A 27,918-nucleotide genomic window follows, 5' to 3' on the forward strand; every position below is an offset into this window, starting at 1 on the left:
TTTTTATTTGATGGAATGAAGTTTATTAAAATAATCAACCTTCACCTTGTGTTTGTCCATTGCTGTGTTATTATAATAACCGCGTTGCCTTGATTGTATGTTATTGTATGTTAAATTACTACGTGCGCTTAGTTACGCCCATAATTACTGAATGTCTTAGAAAACTGTCGATTTGTTGAATCATTGTCGATACAGGTGGCCGAATTCTACACTGTTTCTATACTGGATCTTGCAGATAGAAAATGCACGACCAATTATTAATTATATGTTGATTATTTCTCTGGCCGAACGATTCGTACGATGATATATATATATATAGATTTTCGTGCGGGCTTCCATCTATCGCCCTTCACGCATAGCCTCGATGAGGGCCCTCCACTGTAGCACCGTTCGTTTTCAAACTGATCCATAGATTTGTTATTAATAAAGTATATAGACACGTGCAGCGAACAGGTACTTGGTCTGACCGAAATTGATCTGGCTATATTTTAAATGGTTCGAGCAAATTACATAAGGGAACATTGACGGTCAGTTGTGTCGGTGATGATTCTGCAATGTTCAATACATATGTGTAACCGTGTTTCATCAAAATGCTCTTCATTCATGGTGATAGAAGGTATTAGTTTTGCTATATTTGTGCATAGTCATTCCCTACACCTGAAACGTTATTTCGAATATTTTTCGCTGAAGGTGAGTGAGAACGTTACGAGAATTGTACATTTCGACGAGCACATGTCCACGGCCTGAAGGGCACAGGTTCACTCAGGACAGGAATCACACTCACTACGTGTTAAAACGGACATGGGTCAAATGTGACAGAGTTGACTGAATGAAAAAAAGATCATCGCTATGCGATGTTTCTTTTGCCGCTATCTGTGTTACTAGCAGCGGCGATATACAAAATTATACACCGTTCAAGTTACCTGCCCAAGTTACCTGTTATCATCGGTTATCGGTTAAATATCGGTTATCAGTACAGCAGCGCAGATTGCCAAATCGAAATTTTGTTCTATCAAAATATAGTCTCTTTGCGTGTGCATGCTGCATGTTTTGTACTGTCAAGAGCAATATATTGAAGGATATGTCAAGAATAGGGTTGTCTTGGATACGATCGTATAAAAATAAGATGAAATACATTGACAATCGCACAGGATTAAAGCACAGCTGTCCACCAGTGTATCGTCAGGACGTTAATGTGCGTATATTAGTGAGTATAGCACATCATACGTTCACTGCAGATACGTTCCGAAGAACTAACTTCGTATCGTCCACAGCCTGAAGATCGTCGTCTTCGGTCGGCCAAAGCGCGACCAAAATCGTCAAATTTTAGTTGACACGACTTGTTGAATAACTCTGATGGGTTTAATATATAGGTAAAATAATAATATGAAGTGACTGTTTGCTACATGAGAGACCCTTCCTATATACGTGAGCAACAGCTTTTGCCGACAACGAGGATTTTCAAAGCTCGTCGGTTATCAAAATCAACAGCCTCAAAATAGGTTTCCGATTTTAGAATTTGACAATAAATACTGTGGACTCCAATGTACTTCTGTCCACAGTCGGTTACCCAACGTAGGCCATTTAAATACAACTACGATAAGGCCGTACGTCGAATAAACAGAAAACGGTGTTTATCCGCTGCCGCCGCTTCACTCATAGCAGTATTTACTTTTTTCACAAAATGTAACAAGGTCGTTTTTTTTTTTGTGAGCTTCTACCGGCGGCGTTCATATACAAACTGATTGAACAGTAGAATTTTCATATTTATCTTGGAATGATAAAGTTTACAAAAAAAAAGCTGTGAGAATATAATTCGGCAATAAATTTCACCTATCTAATGTTGTCGAGATCTTGTCAACGGATTTTTCACTTAAAATTTGAAAAGAGGTCGAATCCTATCTCGTTTTATATTTGAGCTCGAAAAGCTTTTACTTCTTTTTTTTTTTTTGTATCAAGTTAGTGTTTTTTTCCTTTAATACCGTTGGCCAATGTATGAAACTAACCGCTTCTCCTAACATTTTCACTATAGCTGAATTGAAAATATATCTTTAGAAAGCTTTTCACAGCCTAATTTCTACCAAATTAAAAGCGATGCATATTGAAATGGGTGCCTGTTTCAATCGGCTTAAGTTATTGTAAGTAATTTTGTGTCACCCTGCTTTCCGCATGCCAAATAGAAGGCCCATAATGATCTCCGTGAAATACAGAATATCAAATGAATATTTTCTTTCCAAAAGACATTCCGAAAGTTAATGAGGATATGCTTTGCCGTTGCTCTGTTGGCCAAACATGGACCATTTGAATAGGACCAGTGTCCTTATTTCAAAGCAAGAGAAGAATATAGTAGAAACAGCAAGGCTTATGAATTGTTAATAAAAAAAAATATAATGGTACTAGTAGAGGCGAACCGTGTTTACCGATAAATTATGCCGTCACACTTTTTCGGAAATCTCACATCCCTTGCAAAATAAATAAATGCGTGAAACCGAATCCGTAACTACCTCGTGTACAGCTAATTATAGTAAAAGAGGCACAAGAAATATATACGTATATATATTGTATACTTAAGGCACTCGTCACTGCTACATCCAATGAGATATATATATATACAAGAAGACGCTTCGTCTAGTTCACGCTCGTGAATGCAAAAAACGAGCTCCATTTTCTACTATCGTGTATAATTATAATAAAAAAAATATTAGGAATATATCTTCATTAATAGTGAAATGTGTTGTCTGTGTGCATATGGTATATACGCTGCTCTGACGATTATGATCGTGGTCAGATAAGCGTGCATCCTGCATCGTTGCCGGTCTAATAGTTTCTCCAATGCGCTTGTATCAGAATCGAGCAAAAGAGGCATGAGCGGTCTCAATGAACGAATGAAATTGTATATCTTGATGTATATATATATATGTGTGTGTGTTTTTGCGCTAGATGGGGCTGTAGTTAAATCGCATTATTGGAGTTTTTCAGTGCTTCGATAGCACATAAAATATACGCGCTTTATATCTGTTGTGCTGTACCCAAACTAAAATATAGAAAGTAGCACTTTTTTTTTGCAAAGTATCTTGTCATATCCTATTCTTTTACCTAATATCCATCGAAATTATAGCTAGGAACACCTATGTTTGTACGACAGTGTCCCGCTTTCGACGAAAAGACATTGCGCGATTGACGTGGGACCAATCGAAGGGCACAGAAAAAATTAAGAACACACAATGTTTGACACAAGGTCTCCGCTGCCCAATCTGTCGTTAACAAATCTGTTTGCTGCCTGTTTAGCTGCCAGTAATGTTTTGGTGCTCCGTTCAAAAGGTAATGAACTTACAGATTCACCGGTACACAAAAAAAAACTTTCAACTGTTTCCACTTGATATAGGTGAACGGTGAAGATAACAAAATGTTGCTCGTAATCTATGCCCCCAAAGCCAATGACATCTGCCTATCTGTTGATCCGTTTTCCAATCGAGCTCATCCTGTTGAAACTCGACGAGGCAGCATGCTGGAACGATCCATGTCCTCCTGCTGTCCGGCCTTCCGAGTAAAGATTACGTTCGTTTCGACTATCTTAACAAGATGCACTCTCTTCTCCTGTTCCGTGATCGAATGCTGGGTATAATCCTTACCGTTGCACAGACCCAACCGTGAACCATTTATTACCAATGCAGCACTTTATGATGACTGGTCAAACAAATCCTATATATTGGGCTATGCAAAACTTTGATGCCAACGTTGTCAGCAGTCGCTTGCATAGGGTTGAAGATTACACACGACGTGGTAATCAGGTCCGTTGCCTCAATTTTTAGGTTACTTGGACCCGTTTGGTAAGGTACCGTTTCCATTGCGTCCTTTCCTCTTGCGGCTGCGAGAATTTTTTGAATTGCTGGTTGAATTAGATGACGTTGACGACTGCATTACCTACACACAGCAAGATTAAGCATTTTTTAACGTTGGCCTAGACGCTGATGGTTGGCAAAACCTCTGCCAACTTCTAACCATTCCATTAGGCCTTGACCACTAAGGCCCTGGTGGTTCTGGGACAGTGTGTCTGCCGTTCGTTCATTTCAGAATAGTTAAATGTAGTGCAAAAGGCCATGAATAGCGTATTTCCTTTACAGTTCGAAATAAATTTAGATCGTATAATCGCACTCGTAATATATGCGGAATTGGTGCATATCGTGCCGAAGGCATTACTGCCCATTGCGGAGTATCGACCGTTGAGTGGTCTTAGCCCTTGCGAAGATCGTATAGCGGTGCTATCATATAGATATGGAACATTATCCGACGAGAAATTAAAAAAAGTAGAAAATTGACCTTAAATAGCGCAGATACCTTTTTCGTCGTTTGGTTCTGTGAGCTGCAGCGAGATTCCTGCATTGAACTGCTCATGTGTTCGACCACCTACGAGGTATAGCAGAAGTTAGAATAATAATTGTTAAAATATGCATAAGGCCTCCACAAAAATGTTTTGACATACTTTGCCAAGTTATTTGAGATGAAGTGCGGCTACGTTGCAGGTTCTTGTCAAACAAACGTGTTTAAAATTGGACCTTTTATCGCAGGTCTACTAGAACTATGAACACTTCAGGAATCAAACTTGAAGTGCCAGTAGCGAAGACAGAATTTCGTCACGGACGCTATTATTCACTGTCACAAACAACATTGTACTTAGGGTAAACTCTGGATAAAGTATACTTCACTGATATCTATAGCTCCGAACAGCTTTGCTTATCGCGATGTATAGTAAGTTAATTTTAAGTACGAGCTTGGATCTTATGCTGACGTACTTAGAGACATTAATAGAGACGTTGGTGCCATTTGTGATTGCCGTTGATATTGCACATAACAGACAATTTGTATACAATGTAACGAGGCTAAGGGAAAGTAGAAGTAGGCGGTAATATTAGTTAGGAATAAATAATTCCGCATCGACATAAAACGAAAGCTTCGTTATTAATTCAGCGCGTCTGCTTGTTCCCATATTAGATTGCGTCATATTTGAAGAAAGCAATTAACCTAAGCCCCAATCGGCTTCCGAGCTTATCTATGTTTTTTGAGGTATTCTTTCAGTCTTAGCTGGGTGACTAGCAATAGTCGTCCACTGCGTCAGCGTGAACGGATCGGTGGTGCAAAAAACGAAGAGTTTCTACTGGTCTTCCTCGGGTATAGGCTCGATGAAATGCTTTTCACCACTAGATGGCTGTTTTTACGGTTAGATGAGCATACCCCGCTGTGATACTTCCACCTTGACTGCATGCCACACCGGGGGATGCGGAATCACTAGAAATAGTAGCTCCGTAGGTTTCGTCGACGCTTTTCAGATCAACATCTAGCTTACATATTGCGTCTGTGCAAAATAAGTCTTTTATTAGTGAATATACATTTAGTCAGTTTGCATCATGAACTGTACCCTCACCTATCGTTATAGTAGCGTAAAAAGCTATGGGTCAGCATGGTACATACTGCTATAAGTACTAGTAAGCATTATGGGTATAAGCAATGGATGATGATAATTGCCTCACTGTAAGAGATGAGTGAAATAAGTGGATGACGTTTGTCAACGCGTAGTCTTTCCCATTCAATCGCCGTTTGAAGTTTCTCTCTCCCTTTTTTAGCTCGTTGCCCCTCATACCTTAACCAACTTTTTTTCGGCGATTTTGTCCATCTGTCCTTCCTGCGTGGTTTGTTGCATTTTCTCCGTTAATTCATGGACCGTGGTACTCTCGATCTGCTGTTCCTGACTGCGTTCGATAATAATGGTCGAATCTTCGGCATCGGTTGCTGATGGCGACACCTCAAGCGACTTCATCTCCTCCACCACCTGCAAGCGACGACGGCGCCGTCATCATTACCGCATTGCCCCAGCAACAAATAGCAGTGCGAAGAGAAATCCGACCGCAACCGACAGAAACGCGACCGAAAAATAGCATAGTTGATATGTTGAATTGCTGGACAAGCTCAGAGGTAACGCACGCAGCTAGCAACGATTCGATTCTCAATTGAGGTTAAGTTTCATTGTAAGTTAAACTGCCCCAAAGCATTAACAACAGCAGCCACCAAAGCACGAGAAGAGGTTTTTAATAATGCAAACGTGTCATGCAGTATACAACCTTCATTTTGGATATATTGGTAGGGTGTGACCGACGTGTAGCGCGCTAATATTCCTTGTTTCAATGAACAAATTAAGCGCACGGACGCCCCAATACTTACTGAGCATAGTTTAGTAAATGGTTTTCATATAATTTTTTATAATTACTTAATGTAAGTTAATTATTCCCTAAAGGATTCTATGAGCTATCTAGGCGTAAAATTATAAATTATAGGCGAACGAACCGTGACAAACTGCGCAATGATATCAATGTACTATGAAAAACAACAATTAAAAAACACCTATGTTTGTTTTTGTTTGATCTCGTCATCGGAAGCTCTTCATAGCATCTAAAAATTTTACTGAGTTTCGCAGGGATGCAAATCTCGTATTCAGTCAAATGCTTGTCAGACGATGGGTATTTGAAAAGTCTGTACGTAAGTCAACAGTACACAGTAAGCGATACCATGCAGGATTTTATGAAGACCACTGCACGCTAACAATGCACGACATGTACGGAACCGCATACAAAGCACAAGACACAGGGCGAGGCGTATTTGACTGCATGTGGTGGCTAAGCTTTCAAATTGCAGGTCATACAATTTGTACACTTTGGTTAGAAAGAACAGAACTATTGAATCGGAATAACAGTGTTTGTGACTGACAAATACGTACCGAGCTGATCCCAGAATCGGTATTCGGTGACTCCAGATCTTCAAGGCCGCCTGTTACCTCTTCGGTAAAATTTCCAATAATCTTCCCTATTAGATCAGGATCTCTGCCGTTAACTACTCGGGTTTCCTCCGAAACAACGACTGCCTTTTTAGTGACCACAACCTGTTTCGAGAAGCATGAAAACCCTAAGATTAAGGTGCCACGTTTTTAATCAGAGTCATAATTCACTACTAAGTAATCTCCTCTCGGTGATTTTAATACAGTAACCTTTTTAACTCACAAAAACGCTAAGATTGCGGTGAAGATTCTCCGTTTACTACGTCAGGGTTCCGCGAAAATGTTATAGCTTCCAACAACTTTGATAACGTACTGCCGCTTGAATAAAGGTGTTTTTTTTTTCTTTTTTGCACATGGATAAGTTGAGCTCGCTATTACTGTTAGGATTTTGCTTGAGACAAACAGTAACTGATGCACTTGGCACTCCCCCAATCTTTCAAACAAGAACAAGGCCTACTCACTTCAACTGTTTCAACCTTGTATCCTTCGCCCTCCTCGACCTGTTCCTTGACTTTCCGTTCATCCACGTGTTCACTTTCGACCCTCCGTTCACCGGTGCCATCTTCAATCTTTTCAATAGCGATCGTTTGCTGTTTCCGTTTGTCATGTGATTCTTTCGTGTCGACCTATCCGCGTCAACAACAGACCCAGATAGGACGAAGCAGACAGAAGAGAATGCGCAAAGCATCGGGTCGATTGGTCGCGTTAGATTAGAATATTTAATAGATTAGGTCTGAAGCGAAAGCGGAAAGTAACACTAGCTAGCATCTGCGTTTATTGATTTGTTGATCCATATAATTGTATCACATGCGTTCATAAAGGTACTAGGAACAGGTAATGCTGAATACATATTATACATGAGACGAGTTATTAATTGTAGTTTGGGATTAGATAAACGCGACTAATTCTCAGTAGGTTTTGTAGTTTAAAAGGTCTTTTATTTCACCTGTAACATCTAGATATTGTTGTTCTATCATTTTGTAATTATATGGTAGCGTCATTGTGCTTGTGTACACGGCTCACAGAAAGGAACTTCTACTATTACAAAGCAAAAAGCTCAAACTTTTCCACGCACACATAGCATTAGTGTGTATTTATTACCTAGGTGTTAACTATGACTAACCTTGCGATCATTTTCAGTCGTGACTTTATTGTCCTTCTTTTCAGCTGTAGGCTCTTTATCCTTTTTCTCTAGGGTAGCGGATTTACGGTCTTTGCGTTCCGGTGTAGAGCTTCGACGTTTTTCCGGTGTGGAGCTTCGACGTTCCTTGATTATTTCCTTGGCCACCTCCTATGTACGTATATAACACGACGAATACAGTATATATCGCAACATAAGTGCAATGTACTTCGATTACTGTGAATGCTGTATGCTGTTGAGCAGCATGTATTGTCGACTACAAATGCACGCGTGGTACTGGCCGGATTCTGATTATCATGCAGTCATTTGCGGTTAGGTGCCTGACACTAAATGACGCGCTATATTTAACACTTGTACTATCTATTACCGTGTACATATCTGCTCGACGTGGGAAATTGTTTGACCTAAATATTTACCTTCTCCTTGACGGTGTCCTTCTTTTTGACCGAACGCTTTCGCTTTGGCCGTGCATCCTCATCCAGCACTAATACTCCCATAGGAGCCGTCGCTTTTGTAGCTGACACTGAGACACGATCGAGCTCCGAGGCTGAGTTGAGATAGAAACCTTCCCCAAATGGTGTAAAAACAGTTGACGAGATTCCATTGATGTCATCCTTGCGGCAACAATCGGCCGTAATTATCCGGCGCAGATCGGGCAGTGAGAACACCATAGCTTGACCTTGATTCGTCATGGCTACCAAACAGAATTCATTACGCTCAGAATTGGAGAACTCTGCTGCTTGGAGCTTGCGCAATCGGGACCCCTCATTAGCAGTCAACTTTACTTTATGTAAGGGTTTAAGTTGAGGTAGCGAAAACACTTTGATCTGTTCCTCTGAGCAAATAACTACCCGCCACAAATTGGGTATAGGGCTTTCCTTCGGCGGATTTTCATGGCATAAATATCCATGGGAGTCAACTACAAATACACCGAGAACAGGAGCATGGTGCTTTAAATGTATTTCTTTGCACAGAGACATTGTTGCCTGGTTGTCATCGCCGCTGCGCTTTAGCGTATAAACAAACACGGATCCCTGATTTGTAGATGCCCAAAAAGTACGGGATGTGTTTGCGTGCGAGAGGATATATGCATCGCTAAATACTAGAGAACGAACCATTGACGAGAGCCCATCGTCCTGCATAATTCTCGATTCTACTTGCCTCTCAACCGGTTTGACATCGTCTAAATTTTTTGCCGTTTTTCCGCGTTGCGAACGACCTTTGCGTAGGCGACGGAAACTTTCCCTGAGTGACTTTTTGAAGCTCTTACGACGCACCATGTCACCTGAATGCGCCCCTACGCCTCCCAAGTCGCTTACGCTCAATGTGCATTTGAACATCACCACCTGTTCGGATAACAGGTCGACGCAGCCGAAACCATGAGCTGTACCAGCTGCGACGAGACCCCATTTTTCTGTGATAGCGAGTGCCGTCAAGCCAGCTGGAGGTAGTACTTGCACCAAACAAAAGACATGGTAGTTACTCTTAAGATTACCCTCTGGGTCATAGTTCAATTCATCGTGGCCTTTCCATACGAATTGGTCACGATCGCCAACAAGATTTAGAGTAACTACCTTAGGATCATTCTTCTTTTCCAGTCCTAACACAAGGACTTGTCCAGCAGTGCCTCCTACGACGAGTGTTCCAGTTTCTGAATTGAAAGCGAGCTTCTTAACTGCAAACCGGGGATCGTCTGAATACGGATCAAAGAAACCAACCTTTGTGAATTGTAGAAACTCATCTTCGTCTTGGTCTACACTGCGCGACGCCTCGTGACAGCGTTCATTGAACACGAAGTTTGTGCGGATACAGGCAAGCAACTTCATGACTACTCCAGTTGCATCGTAGATTCGTACACTTCCATCCTCGTGACCTGTGAGAATGAGTTCACACTTTTCCGCTTCCGCCCCCTTACTCTTGTCTTTCTTTTCTTCCTTGTCATCTTTTTCTATTTTGTCGGGTAATTTGCCCCCGGTAATCGGCCACGGCGCAGTGGACCAGTCATCGTTGCTGAGGGTATCAGTGAGCTTCGTCACGATCTCTTGAGGAACACCTGGGGCATGAATCACGTTAGTGATGGCTGAGCAGTGCAATGGAAACAGATATGGCAACGGAATTTGCTTAAAATCATTTAGGCTGATCGCTACGATTTCCTCTTCCGCCAGAACGACAATCACCTTCTTGGCTACGACGAAAAAGTCGATCACCTTTGACGTAAACTCGAACACTTTACGCTCAATAGGACCATGATGAACCGACAACGTAGATCGATCGCCGTATTGGGCCCGTGGCATTCCTCCTGAAAATATCAGGGTTCGCTCATTGTCGAATGCGTACAGTTTATCTATAGGCTTGCACGGGTGGGGACCATAGATTTGATCGACGTGTTTTGTAGAAGATGAAAGGATAGTGCTCCAAACCGCAAAACCGCCATCTCTGTGACACGAGACGAACTTGCTTTCATCAATAATGTAAACTGAGGAAAGCTCCTTCCGAGATATGTACGTTTGCTTAACCGAGAGTTTCGAGATATCGAAAAGGACGAGGATTCCTCGCTGGTAGCCAATGACGCATTGATCCTGATTTATGCAGCGAATACATTCGACACCGCCGGGACTAACCTTAAAATCATCGGACACCTATGAACAAAGTAGACAAAAAATATTTGTATTAAAATTACCAACGATTACATGATTGTAACTATAACTAATAAGTTGTTCCTTTTATGGCTATTCGTTAGATGGTTTTTCTAGTTTATCGATAAGCATTCAAGTTAAGAATACTGGCAACCAATTCATTCGGAAAAAAGCTGGAAGCGGTGTTGACATCTGAAGTTGACGTATGTTACCTTTTTATACGTTTAAGTATTAGTTTAGAGAGAATGATAGAGCGGTACCTTTTCTGTAATGAGATCTCTTTGCACGACGATGTCAGTGAACTTGAACGTGTCAAGGTCCAACACATGGACGTCCCCCAATTCAGTACCGATATAGCTTTGCTTCTTGTTTGGAGTCACACAAATGCTAAAGATAGGTTTCTTAAAGTCTGAAATGGTCTCGACAAGTTCAAGCTGAGTATCCACAATTTCCCATAGCGACAGTTCATTGTTATCACCAAGGGTCACCAACCGTCCTAGCAAATGAAATGATAAGACAGTTAGCAAAAATAGTAATAGGCTAAGGTCCTATCGTTCTAGATCTAGCGATCGAGTTACCTTTCAGACATGTTCTAAATTAGAGATATTACGTCGTTCTTCTTTTTTGTACTTACACAATCAGATCACAGACATAGAGAATCTTCGGACATACCGCCATTTTTGTTGGTCGTAAGATTTACAGGAAAGGCTTAGCTTTGTAGACATCACATATTGCCACTTACCCTGGCCCGGTACAAAGTGGGCTTGTATAACGCTTCCTTCAGAAGGATGGTAACTGATGAATTCAACTCCAGGTCGACCGTATACTCGGACCGTGCCAGCTTTCGTGCATATACAAAATAAAGATAGTTCCTCATCTAACGCAAAGCAGGATGGAGCGTGCGGGAAGCCATGAGACATCGTCTGTAATTGATTGTTGGCATGTGCATGTGTAATATGCCTAGACTATGAGACAAAATAACAACATGGCCTTTTCATATACATGCCATTATCATTTTAAGTTATTATGTCTGCCATATTACGACAGACAACTGCATAGAAGTAATGAAGTGGCCATGAAACTGACCAGATTTCGACCTCAACTTTATTTATTTATAAAAGTTCTATATATAGCATTTTTATGAAAAAAAGAATACATGTAAGTAGAAATGATTTATCATGTACAGTGAGCTGTGCTAAATTTTGTTTACATAATATCAGCAAACGCAGAAAGCAAGGACAAAATTCGTCAAACAAGGCTTGTGCTATTCCATGTTGATACGGATTATTTAGTAAATAGAATAACTGGATAGATCAGCTGATGTTCGATAATAAGTGTCAGTTCTCAGAAGGATTGCGCAGGCTATCAGGCAACGCCCTTCACAATGCAGCGTAAACGCTGTGTGTAATAAACGCTTCATTGGTCTACTGGCTATATTTTAACAACATTTTATTGTTAATAGGTCAAGAAATTGTCGTTTTGATTAAAGGTCAGTTCGATTTCTCATCTCGGGGAAACGATCTTCAAAAGAATCTTCATGTATCTATTGTAGGTATACAACCAACCGAACGAATTCCATGTGCGATCGTGTAGAAGACATCATGAAGTGTTATCTTTTTTATTTCATTTACTATCGCTGCACTATGCCGACTCACGATTTCGAGTTCATACTCACCCGCGAAAAGGCGTACAATTCCTTTACAATTTTCGCTCGTTCGAGTGCATATCCTCGGCGGCCCGTGATGAACTTGAACATGGCGACAGCCGTTTGTGTTGCGGGAGCCCAAAGACCCGCGCTATTTTAGCGACTAAGCCTTTTGCTCACAGATAGGCTAGATGACAAAATGAAAGACTTAAATACTACTATGCTAGTCTAAAGTGAGATTCTTTAAATGGACGAAGCTTTACCCGCTGCTAGTAGAAAATCTATTTATTGTTATTAAATCCAGAAAATCCGATCAGCGATAAAGCTACTAACAGTAATATTTCGGCTATAATTTTAACTAATTTCCTTCGTATTATCGCTTACAACAAACCTAGGGTATGTTTGCAGTTCATTCTACTGCACATGTCTTCATGTAGTAAGCTAAACCGAAAAAATGTTTCATTTACCAACCCGCCACTGACTTCTTCAGTCTTGAAGGTCTATCTGTTTGGTCTACTCTCCGATGCTAACAAAGCAGCTTATGACAACGTCTTATACTGTATATGTGTGCAAAATTCACAGTCATATCCTTCTGCTATCATTGCTACTACGTCTAGGAAACATCCTCATCCTTACAGAAGCCAAAAAATATAATAGAGCAACTGCCGACGCGACGGCGGGGACACGGGCGCCAGCGCCCGCGAAACTGTCGAGCTAAGTGAGCGCAAAGGCAGATACCGAATTACGTCAAATAGCTGGCTTCCCTTGCCGCACACCCCTTCCCCACAAATTCGACAGTTCGTGATCGACTTATTGCTGCCCTACGCATTGCCCCTGACAGCATCGAGATAATATAGGGGAAAATAAGATGCACATGTCAGGTGAGGACGCGAGCTTTTGATTTCAGCAGCTGGGAAACGGGGCTCTCCGAGGTCATCATGAGTTGGAATATATACGACATGATGAATCCATAATCGGAGCGTTATCATCCGTCGCGCCGCTTCGCAGAATGGAATAGATTGCCAATTATCAGCAAAGACGTGTTACGCGTATAATGCCTTTGCAACGGTTTTCGTCGCGAGGTACGTTTGTGCGCCCGCATGTGAACCTTACGTCGGACTTCTGAATCAACATGCCTCCGTTTAATACTTGCGCCACGTATACTGGAGGCATGGTTTACTCTGATTTATCAAGCATTTAGAGGGGTAAACAGAAGCATAACTATAATGGCTTACACGCATGATACAGACGGATTAAAGAGATACGTCAGTTGACCGTTCTTTAAAGACTTTCGTTGATTCTTGACCGCTTTGCCATCTCGTTATCTATGGGATCTATTCGTATAATAGATAATCTATTAAGTGCTCTGTTCAAATTGAAGAAAATGATCACTGCTTAGCATTTTTGCTACACTAGTAAATCTATAGCTCTCAAACATCTGATACTTTTTGAAATACTTAAGCTGACGGACCTTCATCTTTTGAGAATCATTGATTTAGTAGTCTGCAGTTACTCGAGTATATGTAAAGCTCCGTGGGAAATGCCGACCGTTTTTGAAGAAAAATTAAGGAAAATATTTTTTACTTTGAAAATGATATTGTTAAGCTAAACAATGCATCATCTTAATCAATTCCTACCATATTTCACGAAAGTTGCATCACTGTAAATTTGTAGCTCACGAGTGAAAATTGTGATTTTTTGATACCTTTATAGAAACAAAATTAACATCATTAACGAAATTGTGCAGCAGCGGAAACAATGCCAGTTTGATGGTGCAGGATCCAGCTATGTGTTAAAATTTTCTGTTTAAGTTATTTCAACTCTTCTGGGTAGCTCTGACATTGTAACAGTGCTCGGTAGTTCCGGCAGATTTTTTTCAGGGGGTCGTTATAATCTTATTAGTCGTTAACAGCAAAGGTTCGAGTAAATCATTTCTCCAGATAGCAGCTATTTACGATGCACATTCTGGGCACGTTAGGTAGCATTCTATTATGACCCATTTTTCATCACCCGTAACGAATCGCTCTATAGCTGATTTGATTTTGTTGTGATGCTATTAATAGTATCACTGATGGAAACGCGATCCATTAAACTCATTCGCGTCAACGCCGTGCGGCAACGAAACATTGAACTTACTTTTTGTTAGCAAACTTGTTTCAAGTAAGTTGAAAGTATTTGGCGATGGACGCTTAGTTCTCACCTTCCACAATAAATTCACCAACTTTTCTCGTAATTGGTTTCAAAAGTGCGACATGGGAGAAGGAAGCGACGGAACCACTTAGTCCATTTCTTTTAATAGTGGCCCATAGCATTTTTTTATGCGTCTAGAGAACAGCTATGCTTTTATCATAAGGAAATTATAAAGTACAACTAATTTTTGCAGAAATCATCCATCTGCAGGACTTATAACCTGAGACCTGTAACTTCGAAGCCATCTGGCGAGAAAATGGTCAATATTTTCTCGACAACCCAATATAAGTACAGCCTCATTATGATCAGCTCGAACATCAAACAACCACGCTTGGGATGTTCACTCTTAACATATGAAGAATTAGTACTTTCTGTATTCGATCTTGCTTCTGCATCGGCCTTAATAATGGACCCTCGGAGAAGTTTGACTTTGCAGGGTGGAGCTAAGTACATTTTACAGCCGTTTTAATCACTTCAACCGCTAACTTGTCACACTTGACGATAGGTACGCCATCTTTGTTCGCCAAACCACTTACGGCCTGATTTTTTTCAATTTCGTTACTCACTCTGTACATTTATAAATAAATCATCTCAGCCTTTCCCATCACATCACATCACATCGCTTCTGTAAAACCCGATACGAATGACCCCTGCCGGATCGATCGTGCAGGACTGCTGTTGCTGACGATGGTGATAACGATGTCAGAATAACAGAACACACATTAACATACTACACTTCTTCCGGCCACCTTCCTAACTTTAAACTGTACAAAGCAATAAGATGCACAAGGTCTCATCAAAATCATTTGTGGAGGCTCATTGCTTTAGTAGCTGTCTTGTATCCATTTTGAAAAACTCAGCTATACACGACCTCTAAACGTGGCCCTATTAAGGCTCACTCATTCGTCGTTACTAGTTTAACTATAGTGGACAGCGATATCTGTCATAATTTGGTTTACAAACGCCAACAGTACCTTTATGCGAAATGAACTATGTGAATAGATAGTCTACCAGGTCACTGACAATGTCTTTGTTTCGTACTGCTTGAACCGCCAAAACGTCAGACATAAGGCTTTTGAAATTTAGAGATCTCTTAAGAGGAAATCTTAAAAAAAGGAAGCGTTAGCGCAAATCCGGCAACGGTGCTGTGATCCTGAACTTTTTTGCACAAATGATGCTTACGGCACTCACCTCTGCGATACGGGCCTAGCCCGAAACAACTGTGGAGATGACTGATGTAATCATCAATGACTTCGAAATGGCCATAAACAAAGAATAAGACAAAACCCTTCTCCCACAGAAGGGGCATCAGGCAAGCAAGGGTGCGAAGCCCGTGCGGTTCCCCAGTTAGATTACTATTGGGGCAAATCATCTCACGATCTGCTCGACGAGTTGGGCCCGAAAAAGAAAAACGGACTTCCTAATGATTAGTGAATCTAACGCTGACTTACATAGTAGTCGAAGAACTGTGGTGTTTTGATGGAGTAGAATGTACAAAAGACAGGAGCGGAATGCGTTTACAGAGCCGTATGACAGACGATGCCCTTACAATCAGCTCCAGAGAACGCACGGAGGATAGTCAAACTCCGTGTACAAGAGTCGCTCGGATGGAGAGTTGAGCAACGTGACCTGATGATCCGTTGCTGCTGCACTATTGTTCAATGAGGATCTGGGCTGGTTGAAAGTGAACCTTGAAACAGCGATCCAGAATTAGTGGTTTCAATAAGAATAAGTCCGACGGCCAAAGCTGAGTGTCGGCCCACAAAGCAGATCTTAAGGTCTGGTAGTCTAGGTCGTACGTAAACTCAAACCGTCAACGCCATCGTTAACGATTTCTAAATTGTTGAGTATGTTCCGTGTTATCGAATACCAATGAATCTAATAGCGTCAACGATTGCTGTCAATTTGTGATACTGGTCGTTAGCGGTGGCTTGAAAAATCAATATATTACAGCGACATATTTTGAAATCGACAAAACCAGTGCGAAACATTGAAATTTCTTCAAAAACGAGCGGAGGAAACCTGAAGATTTACAAAAAGAATAATAAAAATTAGCTGGGCCACCCGGAATATTGCTAGAGTATTTTAAACGTCAGCTCAACTAACCATCGACACCCGTTATAGCATATGTTTAAATAAATGATGGCTCTTCGTAACATGGGTGCTTTTTGACTTTTTTTACGTGTATGCATCACGATAAGGCTAAGATTTCGATCACGTTCCAGTATGCGATGGACGGATACAGATCAATCGACAATCATCTCGTTTGCATTACAAGCCCCTAAGTTTTTTTTTCGAGTCTCGATGTGGAACAAGCAAAGGAAACTCGACATGTATGATCAACGCTCGAGGATTATGTTGCTATGGAAGTCTAACACGCACTTGCGGCATTTCATCCGTTATTGATCTACGGAACTCTACTTGGGTTACAAATGGAGTTCTTCGAAGTCGTCACAGAACAATAAAACATTGCGCCGATCGACAAGCGGCCCACTTCTGGGTTCATCATCTGAGGTCATCACCCAGCATTTTAGTGGGTCATTTTACCAATAACTAATGCTTCTTCGAGCGGCGACGACATTCATCAGAATCGGTAGGTGAACTAACTACATGACGATTTCCTTTCGATTTCTATTTTATTGCAATGAACGACCAAAATGAATTAGGTTTATTGTCGAGAAAAATATCGAGACGACTCTCTCACAAATGCCTCTAATGAATTTTACATTTGATTTCAACAAGAACCTAGAATTTATCTGGTCTATCTAATTATATATGCAAGAGCAACATCAATGGTTGTAGACAACTAAAGCCAGATTAGTTGAAGGAACCGCGGTTCCCAAACGAAGTGCACGATGTTATCATACGCTCAGTCGATAATGCCACGAACTGCGTCGATCGATGAAGATCCCACGTGTAGAGAACTCACAAGTGTACTATAGAACAGACGGAGAAACGAATGGGTCAGGTTTTGTGCTACCGGCGGCACTGCGGCCACAATGCAGGAGTGAGCTATTTGTGCGCATAGTCCAGCTTAAGCAATAACCGGGACGACGCCACTAGGGAGTCACGCATGTACGTGCACCGGCAACGTCAACCTGAGCTGATTCACAACTATAGATGATAGCGGACGCTTTGAACCTGCGGAAGCAGCGGCAGCAGTACAGCTACGAGTAGACCCCAAGCAATAACACCAGCTTCAGAGAAACCGAGGCGATTCTGGCTGTCGAGTAGCAGCTAGCGTCTCCTAGACAACGAAAGAAGAGATAACATCGCAGTCAACAACAATCGTGCAACATGGAACAACGTCATCACCATGGGCAAGCAAGGAAGCGCCGTCGCTGCTGCTGCTCCTGCTGCTGCTGCTGCAGGAGCTGCAATAGCCGTCGCCGAAAACTAGCGTTAGTGGGCAACGGACCAAGCGACCCACGCGGATCAGTAGCGCGAACGACGCTGACAGAAACTGGAGATCGGCAGATCGGCCCATGAAAGGGGCAAGCCGAACAAGAGAACGACCTGCAGCAGCATTCGCTTCAATGCACGATGCTCGTAGCCGAGTTGGTGTCGTTCTGTGCATCGTAACTACATCTGCTTCTGATGTCTCAGATGGCCGCAGTTAAACCCGCTCGGAGCCAGAAGATAGCAAAGCTGCGACGACTATGCAGAGAGGCAAAGAAAAAAGGCAAAGAACAACGACAAAGACTAGTGCTACTCAACGAAGCACGAAATAAAGCGGACGTTGGCCACCAACAGAAAAGCTCAGGCACAATAGAAGAGCAGTAACACACTCCTTTCTGTTTTTTGCTACTGAATAGCAGCTACTGTCATTTCTGTTCAGCTGACGCCATTCGGGTCTAACGTCACTGTCGTTACTGCAGTTGCAGCTACAACTACCAATGCTGTTACTTCGTTAAACACTATCGCTAAAGTTGAGCCAGGAGATGCAGGATTTCAGCAAGTCTATATCCACCTGCCAGTTCGTCCTTGTCTGCATCTGCTTATCGTTTTATTTCTAGCTATCCTTATTTTGAGCACTCTGCACCGACGCTGTCTCCATGTAAACGCGGTCTGTAGAATTTTTCCATCGAGTAACTGATCGAATTAAGGTACGCGAACCATTAGCAATAGTACGTCTGCCCATATTATAAAATATTGTATTTATATATCGAATTTGCTTCGTACAGATATGGCATGAAGGCGATGGTGAGGGGCGGGAATGTTGACGTCGCAAAACACATTCATCGGAAGGTTGCTTTTCTGTCTGCAGGAACATTTATAGATAGTGAGTACCTTTTCACCGAAAGCCAATTGTCTTTGGGTTGAACCCGTTTTGCCTTTCTGTCGTCGCTGTCACCATCAACGACTCACGTATCATTTCCCGCGTGAGCTGCTGCATTTAGGCAAGATGAGTCGGGAATCAGGAACTTGATCCAATGCATTTTTCCGGACAGAAAGCAATTTATTCCATCGGCTCATAATCGTCCAGGTCCCACTGTGGACGTACACACGACATTTACGTGCTCTTATACGGAAAGTGTTCCGCGTTTGTCTGCCATCTGCCTCTTGCATTACGACAGTACTCGAGGCAGCAAACAGACAAAACAGAGTCGTCACAGGAAACCAACTACCACCGACGCCATCGTCATACAACATTTCTATATATATCTTCGCCCAATGTGTGAGTATGGAGAGTGGGGGGTTACATTGCACTGCTCCCGGCAAAGACAACAGCGACTCGGACGGAAAAACACTGACGAACGTAGCAATGTGTAGCCGGTAGGTACACAATATTATAAGCGCCACGATTGCTGGCCTGTGCTAAGGACAAGCGCACCTTGATCAGATGGATGAATGAGAATAGATTAGGCATATTTCATATCTAGAAGCAGCAATGGCCTAGTTCGAAGGAGAGGAGACATCGCTGACAGACTAAGAAGCGTATTGTGACGCGTCTAATACGCGGCATGCCATGTACGCGCGCCGACATGCATACGGAGCCAGACGGGCCCCGCATAGAACACTCAGTTGTGACATCACTTCTTATTCTGCATATATATGGTATAATGAATTAATTTAATGCAGGATGCCGGTTTTTGCGATAGCAGCAGGGAAGCATAACTACGCATATGCCATTATCCGTTGGTAGCCCTTGCCAAGTTCCAAACACAATTTGATATGCGGTTAGATACTCAATGATAGAAGGATGATGAATCTATCAGATTAAAGATTGACCTTTACAATCAAAGGGGACGTATAACCCAGACTGCAGTAGAGTTCTAAGGAGAGCATGCTGTTACAAATGTACAGTTATCCGCACTGCAAAGTTACTGTTGTTATATCGTTAAAAATCTGTCACCCAGACGAACGAACCTTACTGCCTACTTATAGTAAGTGAATAAAGTTGAATTTCAACTTTATTCACTACTATTTCTAATTTCTAAGTACTAGCCTAGGCACACTCAGAGTAGTTCTTGCAAGGCTAGAAATCTACCTCGCAAGCAAGCACAAACTATAGTTATTTGAATCTTTATACAATACAATATTCTGACAAGGATCTCATGGTCAGTCAGTTAAGTGATTATTCGCTCAAATGTTTGTCCTTTCACCAACCCCAACACACATAACCATTCGATCGGTTCTTGCGTAAGTCAGGTAGTATTCCTCTAGGAAATGGGGTACTTTATACGTTTATTTAACACACTGTCGATGCTGTTTAGTAGTTATTGTCATCTTTCATTGTTCTGGCCGTCGTAAGCATCGTCGTTGTCCATGCCTGAAAGTTTCTGGAGACGCAACCGCCATCGTCGCGTCCCGTGCAATTGTCACAAGAGGGGACGACGACAACAATGAATTTTAATAAGTGGCTCGAACGAAACCTAGTCGGAGGAAGTTGTTGCAAATTAACACAAGGAGAACGCAACAAGGAAAACATAAGCCGACTCCTTGCGCCACCATGTCGCAGGATCATTGACGTAGATCGACAATCGATTGCCCGCTTATCGGCAAGTCCGACAATCACATCAGCCGGTCCTGCTATTTATATACGCAGACACGATACCGCACCGCAAATCACGTCTAATGAGAAAATAGGTCACAGGATCCTAGCCGTTTCATAACTGCTGGACCACTACACAGCATTGACGCTAAGACTAAAGCCGCGGCCGCCGTTGTGAATACCTAAAGACGAATATACGATAGAAGCTCATCCCCAACCCCGACATCCCCCGCCCTTTACCCCTGTGAGAGTGTTCGGCGCGTTGTTTCTGCTTTCCAGCTATCGACGTTACCGCTGCCGGTTCTTTCGTCACAGTCGCGGATAGAAGCCGGCAAATATTCCCCTCCAGCTACGTCCGTGTGCGTGTGCGTGTGCGTGTGCGCATTGCTGATTGTAGACAGAGAAAGAGTGAATGATGTTAAGAGCAGTAGTCTGTCGTCCGGCCAGCTTTTATCCTAAGCACATCATCGATCGACAATTCACTGCATCATCATGTCGTCGGTGTAATTTATGGAGAAGGGGAGGCAGATTCTGGATGACCCTGCAGTCGGGCAAACAAGCGATTCGTTGAAAAATGAGACGGCACAGGAAGTCGAGATTAGAACGATGATATAACGATAGTTCCGTCATGAAGTTACCTGTCTAAGCGAACATTGGCCGTCAATTGGCTGAGTCACTCACAATTCGACGCCTAGAAGGAATAAAAAAGAAAAAAGGAAATTCAACCGAATCGTATAGAAATGATATCGACCAGAAAAGAAAGAAGTACTTGCTGGCTCGTTGACTTCTAGTCGTTAGGCGTATAACGCCCATCTATTGTAATAAGCAGTAGTCGCGCCTGTGCTAGAAGTGCTTGTCGTCAGGCGGAACAGTAAGGTCATAGGTGCGACCTACAAGAAAACACAACCACCTTGAGGAGGAGATAGCGAAATTCGGTTCATCTTTCCTTAGAGAACACCGGGAATCTATTTCCGGATTTTTTTTAGAGCACCCGGAGCCATTCTACCGGTGGTTTACAGTAGCACCCAAGTACGCGACTATCCCTAAGTACCAAAGTGCTCTTTGTGCCTCCATAGCCAACAAGAAGCGACTGTTGACTATGTGGAACTGTTTTGGGAAAATCCTCATATTGCTCAGTACATTTTACTGTCCGAAAAGCTTCGGAAACGACCTCAACTTCGAACTATGACATGCAAAGGAAGCATCATCTACTATCGCAAACTACCTAACAAATCTGCACTAAGAAACGTCGAGCCAAACGATTTTCCTCTGAATTCTCACGTCGCAACAAGTGCAAAAGCTGACGTTAGCCATTGATACAAATCAATATTTCTAGCCACGTTTTCTTTTAGATGAATCGTCACAGAGGTAGAAAATGTTCGTCACTTCGTGACAGCCAAAAACGGGTAACGTTAAAGAATCCAAATCAAATTCTATCAGCTTTTCTCACCTATTGACTAGCCACTGCCTGGTTTAGCCAAAGTGGTATCCTATCGTGCAGGTAGAATTTGCCTAGTTGTACAGCATTCGCTGCAAAATACATGGTCTCCTCGTCTTGACAGCCTCAGCGTTATTAGTAACAGACCAAAACTGTCGCCGACCACAATGTCGACCATGCCTATTGGTTGGAAGGCGCCAACCTAAAGTCCAAGGGTGATCCATTTACATATACATGAATATATAAAAGACTAGCGTGAGTCTTTATGAGTGATCAAGCAAAAGAGCAAGAACTCGTAATAGACTTTGGTAGAATGAAAGAAAGTAGCCGACCACGAACGACAATATGCTGCTGTCGTCAGAATTAACGTCACCGATGCTGCTGGTAAAACGTTTCGCCCCTTCCACGGCGTCTGGTCGTGCCAGCAGACGTTCCTTTCATCGTGACTTCATGTATACACCGATTGCCCGTTGACCACTGTATTCACGGCTGTAACAATATCCAGCATGTAATATCAGCAGCGAAAACAGACGCAAGAAAGAGCAGACCAACCTATTTAATATTTTTCTTTTTTGATTAAAGGCGCTAACGAGGTGTGGCTCTTACCGAAAGTTAAATATTTATTCGCTCGATAATAAGGTTTTTTTCTGGATGAAATAGGCATACGTGTTGGTCATTGCTTTAGATTAGTAAATCTTCAGTATTGATGATGTTATTTACCATTAAGGGTGTGTCTATTTTGAGCATGAATCTGGTCTTCGAAACGTTTGGCTCGATTAAAATTTGTTTTACAGTTAAATGATTAATTATATTAACCCATTCAATAGTTCCTACGTAAAGCTAATGACTATCATTATTGCTCTATGTGGAAAGTAACTTCACTTAATTATTACTGAGTCATAAACGTGACAAACGAATCGAAAGCATGATTCCCGCACCCAGTAGACGAGCCATATATTTGTGTGTAATTTCCATTTCGTCAGCGAAACAAACCATCACGCTCTTGTCTCGTTGCTTCCGTTTCTACTCGGCGTGATGAGTAACGTTAGCTGCTTAAACGACCCTGGTACCTAGTGGCTACGCCTAAAATAAATGTTTTTCAGTTTTACATCCAAAACTAACGTTAAAAATCACTTCAGCCGGCAGCACGAAGCGAAATCTATCTCCGTCCTGTTTCGAACCAAGACTATCCGATGTGTCGGCAAATGTGGCGTACAAGCACATCATATTAACGCTATTACAAATAATCCTTCGAAATGCACCTTCGAAGACAATAAAAGTATACAAGCGCATGGTTGGACATGGCTCGTCCCTGGCCAGGTTGTATATGCATCCCTTCACGTGGCGATGGCGTCCAACTTTACTCCCATTGCTGTGAATCGCTTTTACTACCAACTAACACCGATAGACACGCGATAAAAACTGATCACTGTTTAGCTGTTAATCACACGGCGGCCTGCCAACCAGAAGCAAAGAGGACGAGCGGGGTCATTTTGGATTAAAAGGCCTCGTTTCTATATTTCAACCCGCTGCCTAGCTACAGCAGCCGTCTCGACCTTTGCAGCTGCCGTGCTGGCTATACAGACGGCGGTACTCACGCTAATACAACAACCGCGATGATAATAGCTATATGTGAGGTAGTAGCTCGATGAACAATTCGCGAGGGTCGCCTGGTTGTTTGTCTGTCTATCAATATATATATATATCTTTTGACATTGGCATTACTACATCTCCCGACCTCGAGGTGATGGCCATTTTCAACGACGTGGTTTTTGTAAACTAACTACAATATGGTCCAATATGGCCACATTTCTTTTTGTTCCTTACGTTGCCTTACGTGGACGGGGTTGACTGGAAACGATCCAATGGTTAATAAATAATGCGCTCGTATAGCTGGAAAAGGACAGAAGCGACATTAGCGAGAAAGATATCGTATTAAGATAATTAGAAAATAATGTTGTCCTTCTATGCTTTAATCTGCGGAGAACAACAGCTATTTGTATTGACGACAGCAGATCACTGGCGATTGATTGTAGGGATAGCAGTATTAGGCAGAAATGACATATCACACGGCCACGACGACGATAATAACAACGGCAAAGTGACACGCAATTAGCTATACGTACGTACGTACGTATGTTCTTCCGCACTGCTACCCTTAACAGAGCCAGTAGAGATACGGAAGAATCAAAAGCAGGAATAAAATATGGTCGTTTTAGTGCGGACGTAGGGTGGAAACGTTGGTCCTTTAATCGGTCGCCAGACCTAGCGGATGAAGAGATCAACGTCAAACGCACAGATATACCCACGAACTACCCATCGTCGGCCGCTGCCACAGCAGAAGGAGATCACAGAGGCTGAATTGGTCTACGACGCATACCCAAACCAAATTGTGTCACACCCACTGTTACCACGGATGAATAGTTTCAACATAGATTCGGCAGGCACGGGCCGATGGGCGCGAACTATTGCTGCTGCAGCCGATGGTGACCCATAAAAGGCGTCAACACAACTACACGCTACTGATGCCATGTCATTATTTCGACGGCACCAGCAACAGAAACAGCGCGTCTCGACTCCTCTGTTAAAAAAAAAAAGCGCACAGTCCGTCAGACAGTGGCCACCGTCCATTTCGTATCTCGCGGCTCTAGCTTCTACAGGCAGATACGCTGCAGCTACTTGTGCTGGTTTGTCTACTGGTTAACCAAGCGATGATGGACGCTATCACTGCTGTCTACCCCATTTTTGTTGGGCGACGCAGCGTTGTTCTGCTGGTGGTACTAATCAAGGTCTTCTTTTCCGTAGAGCTGGTGCTATCATTGGCGTGGCACTGCTGGTGGCAGCTATAAGAATGGCGGTATATATTGAAACTTTTAAGTACAAGCAATACAACTAGCGACCGATATGGTGAATGGTGATTTGGCTCTATGGGGTGAAAAGAGGGAAAAACAGGTAACATCTTCGAGATATTAAGATTGAACATAGAAACAATAATAACTATGCAGGTTAGAGAGAAAAAACGCATGTTTTGCAATGGCGATCAATAAAGAAGGGTGAATTTTAATCATGAATTCTGTTGTGCTTGTAATAGACGTGCGACTAGAGCGGTTTTGTAGTCGCGGCTTTCTCAATGTAATTATTGCTCTATTTGAGAGCGTTGACCAGCCGCCAAGAATCCGCATTAATAGAACGGCTAGTATATTAAGGAAAGCATAAACGTACATTGAAAAATGTACCAGTAATCCTACTTCTGCTATTGAATGAAGAAAAGCTTAACAACTAATCCAGACTGCCCACTTTTTTCACGCTTCTTCTGTTACAGTCAAGTGTAAATTGAGCTGTAAATTTCCAGGAACGAACTGGAATACGACTTGCATTAAATTTCAAATAGTAAATCACTGCGCTGTAGTTTGAAGCGGCCGTCCGTCGCACTCGCTAGGAACAAATCACAGGCCGCTGCTCGGTGCCCCGGCAAAATCGACGACAATGACGTTGGACGTTGCATGTATATCTGTGTATGTATGGACACGTGTGTATCCGTGCGAAGCTAAAATGTGGAACTGTCACATTATCAGGATGGCCCGTCAAAAGAGCGCGCTAGCTTCCGCTGCTCGACTGTATCTAAACAAACGGCAAGAATAGGACTCAGCGCAGGACCAGCCACAAGCGAAAGGTGGCCGCGTCATTACTCACGATGATGACGACAAAAGCCACTACTCATAATTAATAGTCACAGCAGCAGAGATGCGATAACGCGGAACCTACTATAGCTCCAAATAACTTTCGTTCTATGCTACTAATGACGTAAAACTATAGCTGCTTTCAGTTTCCCTACATGGCGAAGTTGGACTATCGTTTTCGATTTGTCCATTTCAACGAAGAAGCTGGCCGTTTCGAATGTCGCGCATGCAAAAGGGAAACCATTGCCGCATTTATCCGATGTACGAGCTTTTTTACGGTCTTATTTTTTGTATAATTATTTATTTACTATGTTGGTTTTAATAGCATAAACACTTTGTAGATACTAGCCGGCGGCTGTACACTCGCGAAACGCTAAACGCTCCGTGAAAAAGAGGTGCTCTGTTAGATTAACAACACTAGACTTATTGGCAACTCGGAGAATTATCAGGCCGGCCAATAACAGACAAACGCACGCACCGACTCGAACTACACGAAAATGGAATGGAACGCTCCGCTTGCTACCAGCCAGAGCCGCAGTACCACTAGTAATGTGTGAATGAAAAATTGACAATATAAATGAAAAGTAAAAGGGAAAGACGTATCCGCCACAAATATCATTCACTCGTCAGACAACAAATCAATCGATCAAAAAACTTACGAGTGATGGTAGGATAAAATGCAGAACCTGACAAATGAACTTTGTGATACAGTATGTGTATATATGCACAGCTAGGTACTTGTCGTATTGAACACACTCACGTTCAAGCCGTACTCCGTTTCTATATTGTAAGCAAATACAGGTAGGAAATATGTTACTGCTTTCGAACTACATCTAGCTAGCCTAGCCTCGCATGAAATAAGATCTTGAGTCTGTTGTGGACATATTTAGAACGTACCCAGATGGGTTCCGCGAAGCCCTCTAGGCGGACCTTGTCGATCACGGTTGCTTGCTAAGTCCGTTAGCTGACGCACGACTGCTGGCGAGATTTCCCTGTGTCGTTCTTCTCTTTCTGTTGTTTTACTGCACTCGGTTGGCTACGACTGCAGGTCCTCAAGTGTCGATATTTGTTAGGCTGTCATACGGCCAGGCCGCCACAAATCACTTTCGCAGAATTACGCTTGCCGCTTGTTTCTAGGTGAATTCCGAAAGTTTTCAGGATCGTAAGTTAGCTGTGAATATATGCGCCGCCTTAGCCTCGAACTCCACTAAATGACGACCGTCAAAGAAAGGATCTGTCGACTGAACGGTGTACGGCAGAGCGGGCTAATAGCTGTATCAAATTGGAATCCCAGAACACTAACAACACTGCTGATCGCGTTTTCTCTAGCTTCTCCTTGTGTATATGTATTCACAGTTGTAACATCAGTGATAAGGCAGGTCTCACACAGCGGCTTATGGATGGTTACACAATACAAACGGTGTTATTATCAACTGCTTATTTTTGACCTGAACGAGGAAGAGCGGGGCAGCGCCAGAGTGAGAGACGCAAGTTAGAATTAGATTCAGTGCCAGAGCTGTGGTCTGATCGACGGACAGCGGCAAGCGGCAGCCCAACCTAAGCGAAGCTTAATTATTGTTCCTTTGCATCAACTCAAAACAAACACAATTCCAACTTGGAGACACCGTATTCCAGTAGAGGAGGCGAAAAATTTCGCTAGGACTTTTGGAGTCTACACTCTGGCTTGGGCCGGTCTCTCGAAACGATGCTGTGCTTTATTGTTGGGCAGATGTAGCAGCATCGCCCAGTGGTGTTGTAACAACAACGACAGCAACATAGGCACAAACGGTTGTAGCACTCCCTACTACACGAATCAATTGTCGTTGTCGTTGTTGTTGTAGTCACAGTGGCAATGTTGGAACTGAAATAATGGTTGGAGCGGCTTTAAGCACCTCCCCAAAGAATTTTACCTGGCGAGAGGGCGACAGTGGCGTAGGACGAAGCGGCCACAGCAGTGGCACCGATCGTGACGACGACAACAAGCAGCAACAAGTGATACGGTGCTGCTTCGGCTGTCTGATTGGTTTGTGTGTGCTGATGCTGTGGTCAATGCGTGCCGGCCAATTTTCCTATTGCTGTGCAGCTCGTTTTGCTTTGTCCGCTGGTTTTTCGGCCGGCGCAGCTCGCGGTCGTCTTTGCTGTTTTGTCTTGGTGACAATGCCGGTTGGCAGCGCTGCCCCTGTGACTGGCGCCGCCGCCGCCGCCGCCGCTGCTGCTGTTGTTAACAAAAAGTTTTTCCTCCTCTCTCACTAGCTGTACCGCTTGGTTTTCTTGAGTACTGCGCTTGCTGTCGCACCCGTCGCCGATGCTGGGGAAGGCTTTGTCTTTATATCGCCACCACTTTTGCTGTTGTTGCTGCTTGTCATT

At 42.8% G+C, this 27,918-nt stretch overlaps 1 protein-coding gene across 9 annotated transcripts; it reads right to left on the reverse strand.

Moving 5' to 3' along the window:
- On the reverse strand, positions 1-27,829 carry LOC111248096 (lethal(2) giant larvae protein-like). Of its 9 annotated transcripts, none has more exons than XM_022799862.2 (11): positions 27,462-27,822; positions 12,279-12,435; positions 11,346-11,526; positions 10,864-11,099; positions 8,384-10,606; positions 7,950-8,117; positions 7,288-7,452; positions 6,770-6,931; positions 5,639-5,827; positions 4,339-4,407; positions 1-3,924 (listed from the first exon to the last, which is right to left on the reverse strand). In XM_022799862.2, the coding sequence occupies exons 2-11, from the start codon at positions 12,357-12,359 to the stop codon at positions 3,814-3,816; spliced, it is 3,585 nt and encodes a 1,194-aa protein (XP_022655597.1). In that variant the 5' UTR covers positions 12,360-12,435; positions 27,462-27,822; the 3' UTR covers positions 1-3,813. The 9 variants fall into 9 exon arrangements, 8 of the variants coding, with proteins under 8 accessions (XP_022655597.1, XP_022655595.1, XP_086841551.1 ...); XM_022799860.2 differs by having other exon boundaries at positions 26,449-27,822; XM_086985425.1 differs by lacking the exon at positions 27,462-27,822 and adding an exon at positions 26,312-26,334.
- Between the last annotated feature and the right edge of the window lie 89 nt (positions 27,830-27,918).

Source organism: Varroa destructor, unplaced genomic scaffold (genome assembly GCF_002443255.2).
Source record: "Varroa destructor unplaced genomic scaffold, Vdes_3.0 BEIS01000003.1, whole genome shotgun sequence".
Taxonomy (NCBI): domain Eukaryota; kingdom Metazoa; phylum Arthropoda; class Arachnida; order Mesostigmata; family Varroidae; genus Varroa; species Varroa destructor.

Excerpts from the sequence above, each read along its gene's own strand:
- LOC111248096 (XM_022799862.2), bottom strand. The coding sequence starts at position 12,359 with ATGTTCAAGTTCATCACGGGCCGCCGAGGATATGCACTCGAACGAGCG. Across the intron at positions 11,100-11,345 it reads CCACTTTGTACCGGGCCAGG|GACGGTTGGTGACCCTTGGT; the intron begins GTAAGTGGCAAT and ends TTCATTTGCTAG. Across the intron at positions 6,932-7,287 it reads ACAAGGTTGAAACAGTTGAA|GTTGTGGTCACTAAAAAGGC; the intron begins GTGAGTAGGCCT and ends TTCTCGAAACAG.